This window comes from Filicampus tigris, chromosome 15, assembly GCF_054856515.1.
Source record: "Filicampus tigris isolate MCC_2025a chromosome 15, RoL_Ftig_1.0, whole genome shotgun sequence".
Lineage (NCBI taxonomy): Eukaryota > Metazoa > Chordata > Actinopteri > Syngnathiformes > Syngnathidae > Filicampus > Filicampus tigris.
This window is the reverse complement of record NC_141231.1, coordinates 16,757,475-16,773,955: the sequence shown is the minus strand read 5'-3', so window position 1 is coordinate 16,773,955 and position 16,481 is coordinate 16,757,475. Positions and strand designations below refer to the sequence as shown.

At 40.0% G+C, this 16,481-nt stretch overlaps 3 protein-coding genes and 1 long non-coding RNA gene across 6 annotated transcripts; 3 read left to right on the top strand and 1 right to left on the bottom strand.

Moving 5' to 3' along the window:
• The first annotated feature begins 6 nt into the window (after positions 1 to 6).
• Positions 7 to 2,950, top strand: sigmar1 (sigma non-opioid intracellular receptor 1). 2 transcript variants are annotated; one of them, XM_086053996.1, is made up of 6 exons: positions 7 to 83; positions 209 to 319; positions 462 to 513; positions 1,157 to 1,305; positions 1,478 to 1,570; positions 1,860 to 2,950. In XM_086053996.1, exons 2-6 carry the CDS (start codon positions 256 to 258, stop codon positions 2,087 to 2,089), a joined length of 588 nt encoding a protein of 195 aa, XP_085910122.1. In that variant the 5' UTR covers positions 7 to 83; positions 209 to 255; the 3' UTR covers positions 2,090 to 2,950. The 2 variants fall into 2 exon arrangements, with proteins under 2 accessions (XP_085910122.1, XP_085910121.1); XM_086053995.1 differs by lacking the exon at positions 7 to 83 and having other exon boundaries at positions 90 to 319.
• A 563-nt stretch (positions 2,951 to 3,513) lies between these two features.
• On the top strand, positions 3,514 to 10,117 carry katnal2 (katanin p60 subunit A-like 2). The gene is made up of 17 exons (XM_086053520.1): positions 3,514 to 3,643; positions 4,593 to 4,663; positions 4,789 to 4,955; positions 5,032 to 5,080; positions 5,336 to 5,432; positions 5,513 to 5,611; positions 5,792 to 5,827; positions 5,906 to 5,965; positions 6,156 to 6,233; positions 6,931 to 7,029; positions 7,627 to 7,690; positions 8,092 to 8,210; positions 8,531 to 8,622; positions 8,846 to 8,956; positions 9,352 to 9,514; positions 9,591 to 9,693; positions 9,796 to 10,117. The coding sequence occupies exons 1-17, from the start codon at positions 3,593 to 3,595 to the stop codon at positions 9,933 to 9,935; spliced, it is 1,599 nt and encodes a 532-aa protein (XP_085909646.1). The 5' UTR covers positions 3,514 to 3,592; the 3' UTR covers positions 9,936 to 10,117.
• On the bottom strand, positions 4,132 to 14,202 carry hdhd2 (haloacid dehalogenase-like hydrolase domain containing 2). Of its 2 annotated transcripts, XM_086053522.1 has the most exons (9): positions 14,045 to 14,202; positions 12,748 to 12,857; positions 12,560 to 12,662; positions 11,844 to 11,949; positions 11,661 to 11,745; positions 11,175 to 11,340; positions 10,483 to 10,533; positions 10,340 to 10,403; positions 4,132 to 10,253 (listed from the first exon to the last, which is right to left on the bottom strand). In XM_086053522.1, the coding sequence occupies exons 2-9, from the start codon at positions 12,846 to 12,848 to the stop codon at positions 10,150 to 10,152; spliced, it is 780 nt and encodes a 259-aa protein (XP_085909648.1). In that variant the 5' UTR covers positions 12,849 to 12,857; positions 14,045 to 14,202; the 3' UTR covers positions 4,132 to 10,149. The 2 variants fall into 2 exon arrangements, with proteins under 2 accessions (XP_085909648.1, XP_085909647.1); XM_086053521.1 differs by lacking the exon at positions 14,045 to 14,202 and having other exon boundaries at positions 12,748 to 12,903.
• LOC147135775 (uncharacterized) lies at positions 12,379 to 16,366 on the top strand. The gene is made up of 4 exons (XR_015089845.1): positions 12,379 to 12,885; positions 14,529 to 14,603; positions 15,678 to 15,786; positions 16,023 to 16,366. It is a non-coding gene; the product is annotated as an uncharacterized LOC147135775 (long non-coding RNA).
• Positions 16,367 to 16,481: the final 115 nt, after the last annotated feature.

Below are 16,481 nucleotides of genomic sequence, written 5' to 3'. Positions count from 1 at the left end.
GAACGTACAGCGGCATCGTCATCTGATTGGTTTAGCTTACGTCCCGCCTCCCCGGAACTAGGAAGTAGCCATCGGTCCCTCTTGTAGGTGGTGGGAGTCGCTTCATACTTTCATCTTCTTCGAACTTCTTAACCTGTTGCTGCGTCCTTGTCTGTTTTTTTGTGTGTCTCAACAATGGCTTTATTCAGTTCCTGTTGTCGACTCTTAGTCTTTGTCGGCGTTACCGTCCTTGCCGTACTGCTGCTGAGGCACTGGATGGCCACCAAGCAATACATTTTCAACCACGACGACATCGCCAAACTGGCCAAACAGTACGCGGGTGAGTTCGAGCTTTGAAAATGGAAAGCACGCCAAGATACGCATGGATTGTTGTCACATGTCATATAAACCTGTCCAACGGGGCATTGGCACGTTTTGCATGCCTGCCTTGCCTTCCGTGCTCATTGTTTGTGTTTTATTAGGGCAGGACCACGAGCAGGCCTACTCAAAGCTGGTCGTCGAGCTCAGGAAGAGGTAACACGTTTTTTTTGCAGCGACTAATATTTCAAAGCATGCACAATTATTGCTTCGTGCTGGAATCTCGCTCTATGTGTTGCTGTAGATTTATGTCGAGGGCATTGGTCACACTTGCAAAAGATAATCTGAGCCCTAAAGCAGAGCTCTATAAAAATGCAAAACATTAAATATAATGCGCATTGATGTAGATATTAGTGTGCGTTCGTGTTAAACTGTCTTACTGAGAGCTGTTTCAAATATCGCTTACCTTATGTAACTACACTAGAGGGGCAATTTATAAATAACTTAGTACGAAGCAGTGCAGTTCTACTCCCCTGCAAAGAACTCTGACAATGTCAGTCACATCTGAATGTTAATATCCCTTTAAAGCATTAATTAACTTTAAATTATGTTTGATTATAATAGACATAATTTTCTGCTCAATGGAGTAATAAATATATCTAACAAACAAAAGACACACCCATCTCCGCTCCTCTATTTATTAGTGTTGCCAACCTTTCCCAACCCTTATTGCGCCAAGGCACCCATTTACTATGTTGGTGTTTGCGGATAATCACACATACCAAAAAAAAAAAAAAAAGGAAGCTTTGTTTTATGTTGTATGTTTAAAATTGAGCTAATCCAATGTGAACTAATCCAGGTATCCCGGCCACATCCTGCCAGATGAAGACCTGCAGTGGGTGTTTCTGAATGCTGGAGGCTTTATGGGTTCCATGTGTGTCCTCCACAGCTCCCTCACAGAATATGTGATACTGTTTGGTACTGGAATAGACACATCAGGACACTCAGGTGAGGACAAAGGGAGGTCTGTTTGTTTATCACATTCAGAACTGTGTGAAAGGGATTATGGTTATTGAATTTGTCATGGTCCAAAATTACAACGAGCCGAGGCTTTCAAAGTAAAACGCCTAGTGGGGGATTGGGTGAAAACAACAAGTCTGATCTTTCTCTGTGTATATAGGTCGTTACTGGGCTGAGATTTCTGACACCCTTGTCTCTGGTACCTTCAGAAGATGGAAGGAGGGAACCACAAAGAGTGAACTTTTCTATCCAGGTATTTATGAAAGTTTATTATTTTGTTTGACTGTTTTTCCTTTTGTGTTTATTTACCAGAATACTATGAAATTACCATGACTTTATTAAAGCAGAGAGTAATTATCCTTTTTTCCCTCAAATGCACAGTGTTGCTTCTAGCTTTTAAGTTTAACACTTATATTTCAGTATTTACTTCATGCACATATGTGATTTACTTTCAGAGTGGCAAATTGTATTTTCTGCCCAAACTTTTGATCGCGGTCTCTTGTCTTAATAACAACGGCTGACCTTTTCATCTCATGTAACAGGGGACACCGTCATTCACCAGATGGGTGATGCTGCAGGGGTCCAGTGGACTGCCGGGACATGGATGGTTGAGTACGGCCGAGGTTTCATCCCGTCCACGCTGGGCATGGTTCTGGTCGACACTCTGTTCTGCACCCAGGACTTTGTCACCTTGTTTCACACATTCAAAGTCTACGGCAAGTCCTTGCTGATGGAGATGGGAACGATGCTCGCTGAGGCCGGAGTGTTCTAAAAGCAAGGTTGTGGCGCTTAAACCACCTGCACTGGGACAGTGACATCACAAGCTACTGATGTGATGTTTTGTCTTGGATGTCTGGCACAGAGTAAATCCTTGCCAGATGATTGTTATTACTGCAAAAGGAAGAACATCCTTGAGTATACTTAAGTTGAGAACCCAGTAAACTCCAACTGCAACACTAATACTGATAGTGGACTGAAAAAAAATGTAGCCACTCTCTTCTACATGAATCTTACACAAACAGGCCCCTTGCAATCTTACACTACAAGAGCATTCCTTTCAAAGCTGCCTACACAGACAATGAAGCCTTTCGGTGCTCACAAAACAAATTGTATTTGGCTACGGTGTTAAGAAATGGGGCTCAAAAACCTTTCAAGTACTTGCTGAATGTGACATTCTTCTGAGGGTAAAACATTACCCATTGTTATCAAAGAAACCTCATGTTGGTGGTTGAATATCCTGCTTCCTATTATGTTTGAATATTGCTTAAGCACTGCTGGGATGTTGTCTTGTTACTTTCTATGAAGATACTATGTGTTGTGATTTTTTTTTGTAGTGACTTCTTGGTTGCTGTCTTTCTGTACTACTTTCTGAACAAATTGTATTTGAAAACCAGCCACACGTCTCATTTTTGTATATTAAAACGCATTTGTCAGTTATTTTTCTACCACAACCTCTAAATTTCATGCTAGTGACATTTTTAACTGAATACGTTCTCAATAACTCAAGTTTCTTAACTTTTCACGCTGTACAGTATATGGTTCATGTAAGTCTTGAAGGAATGAAAAATACTTAAACCTTAAATGTTGATGAGCACATATGCAAATTATGAAAATAAACATTTTTGAAAATGTATTAATCGTGTGTCTTATTACTATCGTACAACAGCCTTCAACAAAATAACCACATTGTTCAATTGAAACTTGTCTGACAACATCCATCAAAATTACGTTCTTTTCTTAATTGGACTTTCACATCTCATTGTCATGATACGGTCAGTTTAACTTTAAATGCGTAAGAGACTACTTAATTGTCTCATACCTTTCTAATTAAATTGGCATGCAAGTTAGAGATTAAAGTTTTAGACACACAGATGAGGGCATCTTCCAAACGTTACGTCAGGTTTACATGCACTTTGTCGTTCCGATCAAAAATTTGATCAACGTGTTTGGGTACACTTTTGCAATAATTAAGCCGTATGAACTAGCTAAATGAACGACAGATATGTAACCGAACCCTGACATAAAATGACGCAAAATGCAATCAATGCCACTTGCTTTCGAACAATGCAGGACGTGTAGTAAAACGTTAATGACGATTTAAAATTAATCTATTCATCGTTTACATTCACAGTGGCAAGTTTGGCATATTGTACGACCAATAATGAGGAAGCATATCTACGGCAGGTCCCGAGGGACAAACAACCACAGTGCCTATTCAGACCAGTTTCTCCCGAACCCTTATCGGAAAAACGCCTGACAATTACTGGACATTACAATGGACATCACTTACAATTCCATAAGGCATGCAAATCAAGCCCGAGAAGCGGTAAGTGATATTCACTGTTCATCGTGTATTATTGTGGTTTTACAGGCGAGGTGTTTTTTTTTTATGCTAACAATGTAAACAAATTCACTTGGATTTTAAACATATGCCCTCACACTAATATTCACAAACCTTGGGCGGAGGGGGGATATGATCTGTTCCCCATTATCTTATGTATGTAATGTTTTCTATCTTTACTATTTATTGTGTGAGCGTAGCATTTAGTAGTGCTGTATTTCATGCTTTCTTGGCGTACACTGGTTGCCTGGTTACCCTGGCCGAGTGAGCATAATTTATAGTAGTTTGTCGCCCTCTATTGGCGATAAATGACAGTGCAGGAGGAAACACTGCAAGATTTTTGTAATGAGCAATGATGAACATTCGTAGCATAATTTCAGCATAATTTCAGGCCTCATTTTTTTCCCGTTACGCTGTTTTGTATTTTTACTTACGCACACACCCACACCGATAAAAAAAACAAAACACACGAGTGTGGACCTAGTAACTTCTTTACTATACATTATATTCAATAATAAGCAAATCAGAATACAGCAACAACAAAGAATAATTCAAATAAAGGAAAGAGACAATACGAAAAACACAACTTTTGCATTGCAGAAAAAATAAAGAGGTCTTATTGCAATGTTCTTTCACAGCATGCAGAAAAAAATAAAGAGGTCTTATTGCAATGTTCTTTCTCAGCATGCTTTGCCTTCTTGCCTAACTTGAGGCAAACTCGTCTTTGGGTAGTTAAACGTAAATATAGTTAAAAGTTCCTAGGGCGCACACTGTTGACCTCAAGTGAGTTTACTTGAGATCTGAAAAGGCATCTCTTCTAATGAGGGCGAGCCCACAAAGAGGCCACAGATTCCCCATATAAACGAAAATTACTAACAATTTTTTAGTTTTTAACAATTTGTCATTTTCTACTGCTTTCTTATGCACTTATTAGGATGAGCTGAGGATTGAAATGAGGAAGAAGAGCCTTCTCATCCTAATCTACCAACATCTGATGAGGAAAGGGTCAGTAGTGTGTTCAGTATGCAGTCTCTAAACCTTTACTCAAACGAACAGAGCAAGTTTACGACACAAAAAAAATAACAACAAAAAGGTTGCAGTCAATAGCGAAATGTGCGTCTCTCCAACAGCTATGTGACCACAGCAGTGGCTTTGGACCAGGAGATGAACGGAGGTGTGAAGAAGTTTGAGGTTTGCGAGAATGTGGATTTGGAGATGGTGTTGATGGAGTACGAGAGTTATTACTACGTCAAGTTCCAGAAGTATCCCAAATTTATCAAGAAAGTAGTAGAACCAGGTGACACAATTTAACAGAAGCGCCGCTCTAAAAAAATCCCACCGTTCTTAACAGGGGTCGCCATATGTCTTTTCAGTTGTCAGTCTAGGTGATAGCAGAGTTTCAAGAAGTGGTGGAAAAAAGAGGTGAGTCTGGAAATCGTTTTATCCAGGATCAATACAAACGCATTTCCTTGAAAAGTAAAAGTACTAACAAGAAACATATATTTAAAATGTTTGATCCTTTGATATTATTATTTGTGTGTGTGTGTGTGTGTGTGTGTGTGGTGCTGCTGCCAACTTGTGTTCCCCACCTAATGGGATTAATTATATCTTATTTGATTTTTATTTTCAATTAAAAGAAATGACATCCTTCCTCACCCTTTTCCGATTCTCGTCTAGGGCTGCTTGTTCAGTTGTGAAGCCTCTCCCTAAAATCCTGCCTCTAAGCCTTGGTGGAGAAATGAGAGGGAATGCTGCTGCTCCTGCGCACTTAAATGTACGCAATTCATCTAATATTTATATCGAATTATAAAAGAACAATTCATTTTTCATGATTTATCATTTTTGATTTGCCAGGGTGATGGCTTTGCTTGTCCTCCGGAATTGACAGAATTTGCTCTCTGTGTTTCCCCCATCGGTTCTACACAAACTGGAGGGGCGTTCATGACCAAGAAGGTGCTCATTATAGCTTTCTTATGACTTGTTATTATTTCTGCCGGGGGGGGGGGGGATTTAATTAATCAAATTTCAGTTTTGCTTTAAATGGAATTAATAAAATAGCAATGATGTTATACAGTACATTGATTTTGGGTCAAATGAATATGTATTAAATACCGTGCACATGTTGTGTTGTAGGTCCAAACGACAGCCAAAGGCGATGGCGAGCAAGAGGTAAATATTATCGAATCCAACAGTAACTAATCGTAAAAACAGGAGGTCATTTGTTTATGAATTTATGCCTGCCTGAAGTCTGCCGCCGTCATTACCAAAGAAAATCACCACTGCCAGGCTGACAGTTTGGAGCAGATGGTAAAGCTGCACATTTTGTTCTTTGTCATCAAATCCACTGATTGATTTGACTGCCTTCAAGCACAACATATGAGCCACCGAATATTATTTGTGATGCAAAACAGGATTAGCGCTAACATGCCACTCGCACTCACAAGACAAAATAATAACAAACCTTCTAAATGTAATACAGTATTATGTTGTTGGGCAGGAGCGGCTGCTGAAACCCCTGAGTGGTTTTTCAGGAATGAGTGGTGAGATGAAAGAATTTGCCACACTCATTAATAAGGTACGACACACATGCACACACACACACACGATGAATTAGGCAAGATGTTGCAGTATCGCAAAATACATGGTTCCCGCAGGCTTTAGAAAAGTTTTTTTTTTAGACTAATAATATATACTGGTGTACTTATGCACTAGATACCGAAACATGAAAATACTGTATAACACTATTCTACAGTGACGACAAAAAAATAATGCATAAACTGATAGAAAAAATCTTCCGGTGTGCTACGGCACTCTTTTTCCAAATGACGTTGGAACTAAAAACCGTAACCATTATATTTCTAAAAAACAATCTACTCTGTATAGTAGTACTACATAATGTGTCGTATATATGACTGACAATGCCAGAGAGGTATTAATGTAATTATTTTCATGACTGTGTTTTGTTTGCTGTGGTGTAGAACTGTACTGCATCGTAATGAGTTGCACCTAATATTTTGTTGACATTAGAGACAGTATGTGATGCCGTGAGAGCAAATGCCGTCCACTAGAGTGCAGCAAAGAGCTTTTTTTTTTTTTTTTTTTTTTATCAAGAATGAATTGATAGGTCGTATTAATGAAGGCTTAAGTTCTATCTGCTTCCCTTATGGAACGTTTCACACGAGAGGACACCTCTAATGGCACCATCTGGCTGTTTCTAGCTGATAGCTTCCACGTGCATTACTCTGTCTCTGTGTGTGTGTGTCCCTTCAAAGGACATCTATTTGCACAACCCCAACGTGAGGTGGGAGGACATCATTGGCCTGGAGGATGCAAAGCGATTAGTCAAAGAGGCCATCGTCTATCCCATTAAGGTGTGCCCACTGCTATTTCAGCACTCGCCCTTCTTCGATTCTGAATACATCTCCTTTAAAGGCCGTAGCGACGGGGGGGGGGGGGGGGGGGGGGGAGGATTCAGGTGGGTCCGTTAGGCTGACATGAAATCTATATGTGAGATAATATGGCAACGCGTGCATAGACGGATAGACGGGGAGGAAGGGGCGCACTTCGCGTGGAATATCTATACGCACGCATCCAGACGTTATCACTCAGACGCTTCTGATGGATGTGATGACATCAAATCAGGTCGTCTGCATCCTCTTGACATTTACACAACGAGATGAGGAGCGATGCGTCTCTCTGCCTCCCCGAAGCTCTTCCTTTATTGAATAACATCCTGCCACCGCATTCTGTCTCCATTACTATTCATTCTCTGGGGTATAAGGTCACTTTGGTGATTGCACACAGCCCCTGTTTATCACCTCGGATTCATACTAATGCGCGTATTTGTTAGTGCCCCCCCCCCCCGTGAGCCCCTAATATAACAGGAACATCACTGCCCTTTGTGATGGCCATATATATGGTTTTCTGAAACGTGCTTTTTGTTAATGTTGTTCGCCTGCTTGTTACAGTATCCGCAGCTCTTTAAAGGACTTCTTTCTCCATGGAAGGGATTGTTACTTTACGGACCCCCAGGTAAAAAAAAAAAAAAAAAAAAAATCTTTTATTTGAAGCAGAAGTCAACACAAAAATCTACTTTACAATAATATGTTCTGTGCCCCTCTAGTTGTCAAAACACAACATTCTGAATAATATTGCGTTTGTGGAATATGAGTTAAGCAGTAAACTCCACCTGTTTTTGTCCATTTCAGGGGGCAGACGTTTTGTCACTTGCTGTCAATATTAATCCGAATGCCGTGTTTTGACGGCTGAGGCGCAAAGAACATTTTGGAAAGTGGTTTTGGAGGTTGACTTCCTCTTGATGTATTACAATAAAAACGAAATGCTTCCATTTCCAAAATTCCCCGTTTTAGCTTTCCATTCAAATTTACCGGAAGCTGAAAATGTTCCCATCCACTATGCAACCCTGCTCACAGGTACGGGTAAGACCCTGCTGGCCAAGGCGGTGGCTACTGAATGTAAGACGACCTTCTTCAACATATCAGCATCAAGCTTGGTGAGCAAGTGGAGAGGAGACTCTGAAAAACTAGTCAGGGTATGTCAGTCGGCGACGGGCACTGGTCATAAAATTAGGTACACCTGCATCACCATATTTCTTCCAATACAAGAGTTGTGTTCAAACGTACACATGTGCTACATGTTCACGTACCGTAGAAATGTAGCAAAAATAAAACAAAATACTCAAAACAACATTCAGCCGGTGGGGATTGAACATTACATTTGTAAAAGCTGAAGTATTTAATACAGCTTTTGTATTGGCGCCCATTATGTTTTGCAGGTTTGTACATGAGTGTTGTGCGTCCCTCTCACATGACATTTCAATTGAGTCACATGTAAAATGTTTCACTTTTGCAGGTGATGTTTGAACTGGCTCGCTACCACGCGCCCTCCACCATCTTCTTGGATGAGGTGGAGTCAGTGATGGGCCAGAGAGGAAACAACGTCGTGTAAGCGTTACGTAATTTCACATACTGCTTGCAATACAGTATACAGTATGTGGCCTTAAAATTAAATATTTTCTTCAAATTGGAAGCACATACCTCAGGTCGAAGGTTTCAAACATGTCAATAAATCACTATGGCGATGTTCAGTGCGACTGACTCCGGTGTTCTGTCATTTGTATAGCTATAAACAATCAAATATTGTGATCGTGGAATATGTGTTTTTCAGAGGCGAGCATGAGGGCAGTCGAAGGTTGAAGGCGGAACTGCTGGTCCAGATGGACGGACTGGCGAGATCAGAGGACCTGGTTTTTGTACTGGCGGCCTCCAATCTGCCTTGGTAATTATCACTGAACACAAACTTTACTGTCCAATCATGTTCAAAAACCGACACCGGTGCTTAGGTTTCTTTACCGTTCCATCCTTACTGTAAAAGGATTTTTAATAAACAGCACAAGGAAATATCATCTGCAGTGTGCTTGGAAATGTTTGCAAATCATCATTGTTTCCGAGCATAATACAAAAACACAAGTGGTGACCAAAATATTTTCTCTTGCGTAATTTTAGAAAAAAAAATCCACCTGTTGCTGAACCAAACCCTTAATCCGTAAATGTAAATATATTACTATATGAAATATGATATCATTAGCATTATATCGTGTAAGACAACAACGATGACAGAACAACCGTTGTTTTTCTTTGTGAGCCTCACATCTAAAAGCCACCCTCCCTCAGGGAACTGGACCAAGGCATGCTAAGAAGACTAGAGAAGAGGATTCTAGTTGGTCTTCCTCCTGAACCGGCTCGCCGAGCCATGATCGCTCATTGGCTGCCTGCTGTCAGCTCCGCAGGAGAGCTGCAGCTCAAAGCTGATCTTGACTATCAACTTCTGGCCAAGGTAAGTTGATCCATGTTTGCTCTGTTAGGTAGTCGCGCTTATCAAGAGTCCGTCAAACGGTGCTGTGGTTGGGCAGGAGATGAAGGGCTACTCTGGCTCTGACATCAGACTGGTGTGTAAAGAGGCCGCCATGCGGCAAGCCCGCAAAATCTTTGAGGCTCTGGAATTAAATCGCTCTGGTAGGACCAGACAAATTCCCTTCATAAGACAATTGCGTCTAGCACTGTGGTGCAACGGTTAGCATGTCAGGTATTGACTGGGACTTCCAACACTTTCTGCAGGAGACACACACATGCCGGCCATCCGGCTGGAAACGGTGACAACGCAGGACTTCCTGGAAGTCTTGGCGCACACCAAACCGTCGGCCAGCGGCGTGATGGAGAAACACACGGCTTGGGAGAAAAACTTTGAATCCGTCTGACCGACCACTTTCCATTCGAGTTGCTAGAAAAGTTTGGCCTGGTCCATGGACATATTACCTGGTGTTGACTTCCAATTAGAAGAATGAGCGCTTACATTAGAAAGCAGGCGAGCAGCCATGAAATAACATTGGAACTTTTTTTTCGTTTGTTTATGCACCATCATAATAAACCACACGTTATGTACATGACCCGCCTTGCCTGCGCCAATCGATGTTAAAGTAGATTCTTAAGGATGTGCTCAACAGCGTCTGGGAAAGTGTCACATGTCAGGTGAGGAGGAGGGTTGATTTTATTCTCGTCTCCATGTCTGTATTTACCTGCAATGTGAATTCAGAAATCAAGTTCAGGTCCCATAAAAGAGAGGGTCACAGAATTTTACGTCACTGGAAAAAGTTCAACTCACCAGTTCGGACCAGAATTCCCAACATTCCGGCACTCTGAGCTCCTCCTATGTCATCCCGGGCATCCTGTGAGAAAACACAAAGCGAACTTAAATTTGGTTGGAAATTCAGATGATTCGGTTTGCTGAAGTGAATGTACCCTTACATCTCCTATCATGACTGCTTCATCTGGGCTACACCCCAAATCGGCCAGAGCCTGCATAGAAGAAAATATTGGTTTCATCTAATGCAAGAATTGTTTTAAAGCGGAAGTTAACCCAAAAATTATCTTTACATTAATATGTTGTATGCGCCCCCACTGGTCTAAACACAGCATTCTGATTACAATTGTGTTTGACGTTAAGAAGCAAAATCCCCCCGTTTTTATCCATCTCAGGGGGCGGCCATTTTGTCACTTGCTGTCGACTGAAAATGACATCACAGTTGCTGGCCGCCCTCTGTGATGAACAACAGGTGGATTTGAATGCTTAACTCATACTCCACAAACGCAATATTCAGAATGCCGTGTTTTGAGGACTGGAGGTGCATAGAACATATTGTAAATATTTTTGGGTTGACCTCCGCTTCAAATAAAGATTTTTTCAGTCGACAGCAAGTGACAAAATGGCCGCCCCCTGAGATTGCTAAAAACAGGTGCATTTTGCTGCTTAATATGTATTCCACAAACATAATATTAATCAGAATATCAAGTTTAGACTAGTGAGGCTTCATAGAACATATTGTAAAGAACATTTTTGAGTTGACTTCCCTTTTAAAGTACTATCGAAACAGACTCATTTGTGTAAAGGCAGAATTTGCGCGATGTACAGAATAGCTTTGAGATGGTGGAAAAACAACCTGTGTGAAAAACGTCTTTTCAGGTTTCCCCACTACAGTAGCTTTACAGTCTGTGGCAAACTCCAGTCCGGTTACAAAGGGCCCAGGGCCAAGGGCCAAACCATCTTTCGTTTTATAGTAGCGAGCCTTATGGATCGCGAAGAGGGGAGCACCATCCAGAATCAGTCTGAGGGACAGAAATCAGCACATTTTTGTGGAACTAAAAATAAGATTAGTGTTCCCCAATATTCATTAAGAAAAGGCAATGAATTTAAATCATAAAAGTCTCAATTTAACTACAAATACACTTAATGTGAACTCTGGCCTAGTGCTAACACAAAGTTGATATACTTGCAGAAAGCCATGACTTGATGTGCAGTAAAATATTTTCAGAGCTAATGAGTGGAATAAATATGTTCCTGCAAACATCCGATGATCTTGGTTGGGAAAATAAAAAAATATTGTGCCATGTAGTATCTTCCTCATCCTGAGGGTCCGTGTAATCACCTGAAAGCCTTGTTCATAGTTTGGTAGTCGAAGTGATCAGGAGCGAGTCCGATGACAACAGCGTTCGGTTCGGATGTGTCGATACCTGCAAAGTGGATCAAAACATGTTTGATCTTCGACGACACAATCAACTTTGTGAGGATTCGGGGAGTTTGGTTTTATGTGTACTATTTTCAGGCATACCAGTGAAATCTTCCAGGGCACCGTCCTCCACCAGGAGCAACGGTCTGTGTTTTGTCTTCTCTAAGAGAGTCCTCGCAGCACTTAGTGACGTGAAGATCTCTTTTTCCTGTATGACAGAAATTGCATACTTCACATCAAACGTTTTTTTAATAATGACACATAATTAGAAAACATCTTTGATACCACTTCGTGTTCCCAATGCCATGTGTTTGGAAATAAAAGCTAATATACAGATTTTAAGCTTCACTAATTTTAAATACACTGGATGGATGGATGGATGCTATTATTCAAAATACAACATACAACAATACTGTATATTACGGCCCACGATAGTTCATGGCCGTTAACCTGAGTGTTATTGTGTTGTGGGCGTTATCCTCCCTGATTGGCGGCCCTCATCCACGACTCAACCCACCAATCGGTGAAAGGGAAACAGACCTGATTAGCAATTGGTTTCCAGGAGTGCCAGCAGCTGCATTGATTACCACCAGTGTTTAAAAACGATTCTGTTGCCTTTACAGGAGGCTGGCTGTGAAGTCATGTGTGTAGTTAGTCTTTCATATGCAGTGCATTGTGTTAATGTCTTTCTTTGATAGCGAGCTTCAATTAGTTTGTATGTGATAATAGTCAACCTCTGGACCACAAGCAGACAGTCAGGATTCTTGAGCTTTAACTCTCTATGTGTATAATAGAGATGTATTTTTTATTTTTTTCACCTGGAGGTCAAAGTTGAGCCGTAGCAGCCTCTCCAGCAAGTTCTTCTTACTCTCTTTGGTTGTGTTGGTCACAAACTTGACAGCGACAGACGCCTGCCGTAACCTGACAACACCCAATTACAAAGCAGGTTGAATTTTCAGTGCTCTTGTGGGCCTGATTCAAAGAGAGAGCCCCACAAACCTCCCACCTGGACAGGGCGTCCTGCGCCCCGGGCACTGCTGTGTCTTCTATGTGCAGAGTTCCACTTAGGTCAATGAGGACGGCCTTTAGAGCGCGTCTGCTTGCCATTCTTGTCACCTGCATGAGAGAACGTGAGACCAAGAATGTAAGACTGTAAAGATGACAATATTATACACCGGCGGTGTATGCTGCATTAGAAATAAAAGAAAGTAACCGATGTAAAATGTAATAATCCTTCATGTTTAATGGGGTCATTTCCATGTGCTTTCTATCTATCTATGATAAAAGCTACTTGGCCTTCAGCTTAGGTAAAATTTGTTAAACTGATAAATAATAAAGTCCACTGTAAATGGAGGTTTAGACAGTTTTTCAAAAAGCTGCCCGAATCATTCATTCTTTTGTTAGATTATAATCATAATTCATGCAGGATTGGCAAAATGGATCAGATTACTGTGTTGTTCAAACCTAGATCAGGGGAAATTGAGAGGATTATTAACTGGTTGTGCCCTCAAATGTAGGGTTTCCTGCCTAGAATGCAGATTTGGGAGAGGGGGTGGAGGTAATTTATTGGAAGCAGGCTGTGATCCCCTATTATTATTTAGACATACTTGGATTTTTGTCATGTAGTTATCAGTTTGGGGGACTTAAACAGCTCATAAGTCCCATTTCTGTTATTAGTATTTAGCTCAGTTTTTAGAAGCAGAATCCAATCCAAGTACGACGTGTGTGTTGGGGAGGTATAAAGCTTGATGTACAGTAATATTCGGTTGCTTCAATTTTTAGGTTAGCATCCCTCCTCAATGCTGCTTTTAGTTTTTGTTTGTACATTTGCTTGTTGGTTGCATAGGATTAGTGTGTGATCGTTGCTGCTGAGAGCATTTCATTTCCATCGCAAGATTAATCAAGGTTCGATGTACAGTATACCATTTTCATTTCGATGTAAACAAAATAATGTCGAGTGTCATTTGATGAGTGCATTCACTGTTTGATATTGTGCGTTTGCAGTGGTTTAGAGCTGCACTGAACGAGTTTGTAATATAATGGTTACCTTTAACTGGGGGTTAATTCATTTTAACACTTTATACATCAAACTAAACAACACAATTTGACATATTTATTGATGCTCTTAAAAAGGTTTTAATAACGCCGTAATTTACGATGGTAGTTCAAAACGATGTGAGATGTCCAAGTGATGATCGCGTGGTTATATATTTATTTATTTATATATAAATAAAAAGTACATTAACATGTGTTAGGGGAGATGAAAAACGATTTAAAATAAAATAATTGTTTAGCATGCTAACCTTTGAAGAAAAGCTACTCTTGCTTCCGGGTCACGTCTTCTTCGTTTCTTTTGTAGGAAGCGTTTTATTCTTTTACTGTTCGGTGCTGCTCCCTCCGTTAAATGTGTAATTTTATGCCACTAATAATATTAATAACAACCGTTTGTTTTTTGTGATTTTACTTTCTTTATTCCCGCCACATTTCTAGGCTGTAATCATTTAAGACGGTTATGCTTAACCACTTAATCACTCATTACAACGTTAGAAAAAAACGAAACAAAACATGTGACCCATTGCACTAACAGCGAACAGGCATATCGCATTAATGGCTCGTTTAGGGTAGATTTTGTACGTATTAGCAAATTTGTATGTATTAGCAAAAGGCTAAACCTTATCGTGAGATGATGCCAGAAAGCACTGTGGCAATAATCCTCTTTTCATGTTACCTCTGCATTGTGAATACATGTTTTTCAGTTTTTGTTTGTACATGTGTTTTTTTTTTCAGAGAGAGAGCAACCACAATTCGCCTCGACGTCACTTCCGCTTATACCACGACCGCTGCCTCACGTATGCCTCAATCGTATGTATGCCTCACTCGAGGTAGCTGCCTTTGCATTTCCTCCTGCTGCCGGGAGATGTCGCAACTCCATTCGACCTGTTGCCGCTACTTTTAATCATTCCACTGCATCGAACGTTGTTATGAACGGCTTCTTTTTGTTCGTATGTGTTTATAAACGACTTTTTTGTTAGTGCTCAATATGCACGATTAAACTCTTATAGAGGCATACAACGGGGGCGACATGGCTCAGTGGTAGAGTGGTCGTTTCCCAACCCATGTCGAAGTGTCCTAGAGCAAGATGCACACAAATGCACTGTCAAAGGCCAATCTAAATGTCTTAAATTGTTTGATCAAGTGGAATTTAAAACTGTACTATTATTATATATAGCGATAAATAACTTACTACTTCCGGACAGAGCATGTGTATTATTATATGATATAGAACTACTGTAGTGTATTGACAAATGACTGATATATTGATCAAGCGGTAGCACTAGATAAGTTCATACTTCTTCCTACTCCTTCTCGAACATGTATATTTAATGGATATTTCATTTATAGTGACTACTGACTACTGTGTAACTTTCTCTTGTGTTGCTTTCGTTGATGTTTTGTTTCTGTGGTATGTTTGCTTGTAATTTTTTTGTCTTCACAAGTGAATTACATTTATTTTGTCTTTTTTTTCCGACCATGAATAGTATGGCCTTACTAAACATGGTCTTTTTTTTTTTAAACAAAAAACGCCTTACTATATACATAGTCGGGGTTTTTTTTTTTGCAAAAAAAGCCTTACTATACATGGTCGGGGGCGTTTTCGCCAAAACGCCTTACTCCATCTACATGGTTGTTGTTTTTTTTTTTCTTCAAACAAACACCTTCCTATACATTGTCGTTTTTTTTTGTTTGTTTTTTAATGCATTAGTATACATGGTCACTTTTTTTCACAAAAAAAAACGCTTTAGTATACATGGTTGCTTTTTTTCACAAAAAAAAAACCTTACTATACATGGCCGTTTCATTTCCGATCAAACAATGCCTTTGAATGTGTTCGTTAGCATTCAATATGATGCTAACACTTTGTTTCTTTTATAACAGCTGGTCAGCAACAAAATGACCGTAGTTGAGTGGTTTGAGCAGAAGAGGACTGTGACATGGAGGACCAGGGTTCGACTCCAGCCTTTAATAGCTTTCAGCTGAACTTCTTGTTAGTCTCATATTTTCACATTTAATATTGTTTGATTTAATGAATCATGATTACACTTTGTCGACATCTCAAAGTTGTTTTGTTTTTTGTTTTTTTGCCAAAAAACGCCTTACATGGTTGCTTTTTTCCACAAGAAAATGCCTTACTATACATGGTCGTCTCATTTCCTATCAAACAATGCCTTTGAATGATGCGTTAGCATTCAATATGATGCTAACACTTTGTTTCTGTTGTAGCACCTTGTCTGCAAGAAGATGACCGGAGTTGAGTGGTTTGAGCAGAGGACTGTGACATGGATGACCAGGGTTCAATTTCAGCCTTTGACAGCTTTCAGCTGAACTTGTCCATTTCACAAAAAAAAACCTTACTTCTTTGTTTTTTTTCACAAAAAAACGGCTTTCTATACATGGTCGTTTTTAAACAAAAAAAAACAAACTTACTATATATGATTGTTGTTTTTTTTCTTTTTTTTTTTTTAACGGCTTTCTATACATGGTCTTTTTATTTCACAAAAAACGCCTTATACACACAAAAAAATAAGCAACCAGGCGTTTTTGGTGAAAAAAAGCAACCATGTGTAGTGAGGCGTTTTTTGTGGGAAAAAAAAGCGACTATGTATGGTAAGGCGTTTTTCTGTGGAAAAAAAAAAAAACGACCATATATAGTTTGGCTTTTTTTTTTTTTTAAACAACCAT

Coding starts and splice junctions, on each gene's coding strand:
- katnal2 (XM_086053520.1), top strand. CDS start 3,593: ATGGACATCACTTACAATTCCATAAGGCATGCAAATCAAGCCCGAGAA. Junction 4,664..4,788: donor CAACATCTGATGAGGAAAGG/GTCAGTAGTGTG, acceptor TCTCTCCAACAG/CTATGTGACCACAGCAGTGG. Junction 5,966..6,155: donor CTGACAGTTTGGAGCAGATG/GTAAAGCTGCAC, acceptor GTTGTTGGGCAG/GAGCGGCTGCTGAAACCCCT.
- sigmar1 (XM_086053995.1), top strand. CDS start 175: ATGGCTTTATTCAGTTCCTGTTGTCGACTCTTAGTCTTTGTCGGCGTT. Junction 514..1,156: donor GTCGTCGAGCTCAGGAAGAG/GTAACACGTTTT, acceptor GAACTAATCCAG/GTATCCCGGCCACATCCTGC. Junction 1,571..1,859: donor GAGTGAACTTTTCTATCCAG/GTATTTATGAAA, acceptor CTCATGTAACAG/GGGACACCGTCATTCACCAG.
- hdhd2 (XM_086053521.1), bottom strand. CDS start 12,863: ATGCAGGTGACAAGAATGGCAAGCAGACGCGCTCTAAAGGCCGTCCTC. Junction 11,341..11,660: donor ACTATGAACAAGGCTTTCAG/GTGATTACACGG, acceptor TCTGTCCCTCAG/ACTGATTCTGGATGGTGCTC. Junction 10,534..11,174: donor AAAAGACGTTTTTCACACAG/GTTGTTTTTCCA, acceptor TCTTCTATGCAG/GCTCTGGCCGATTTGGGGTG.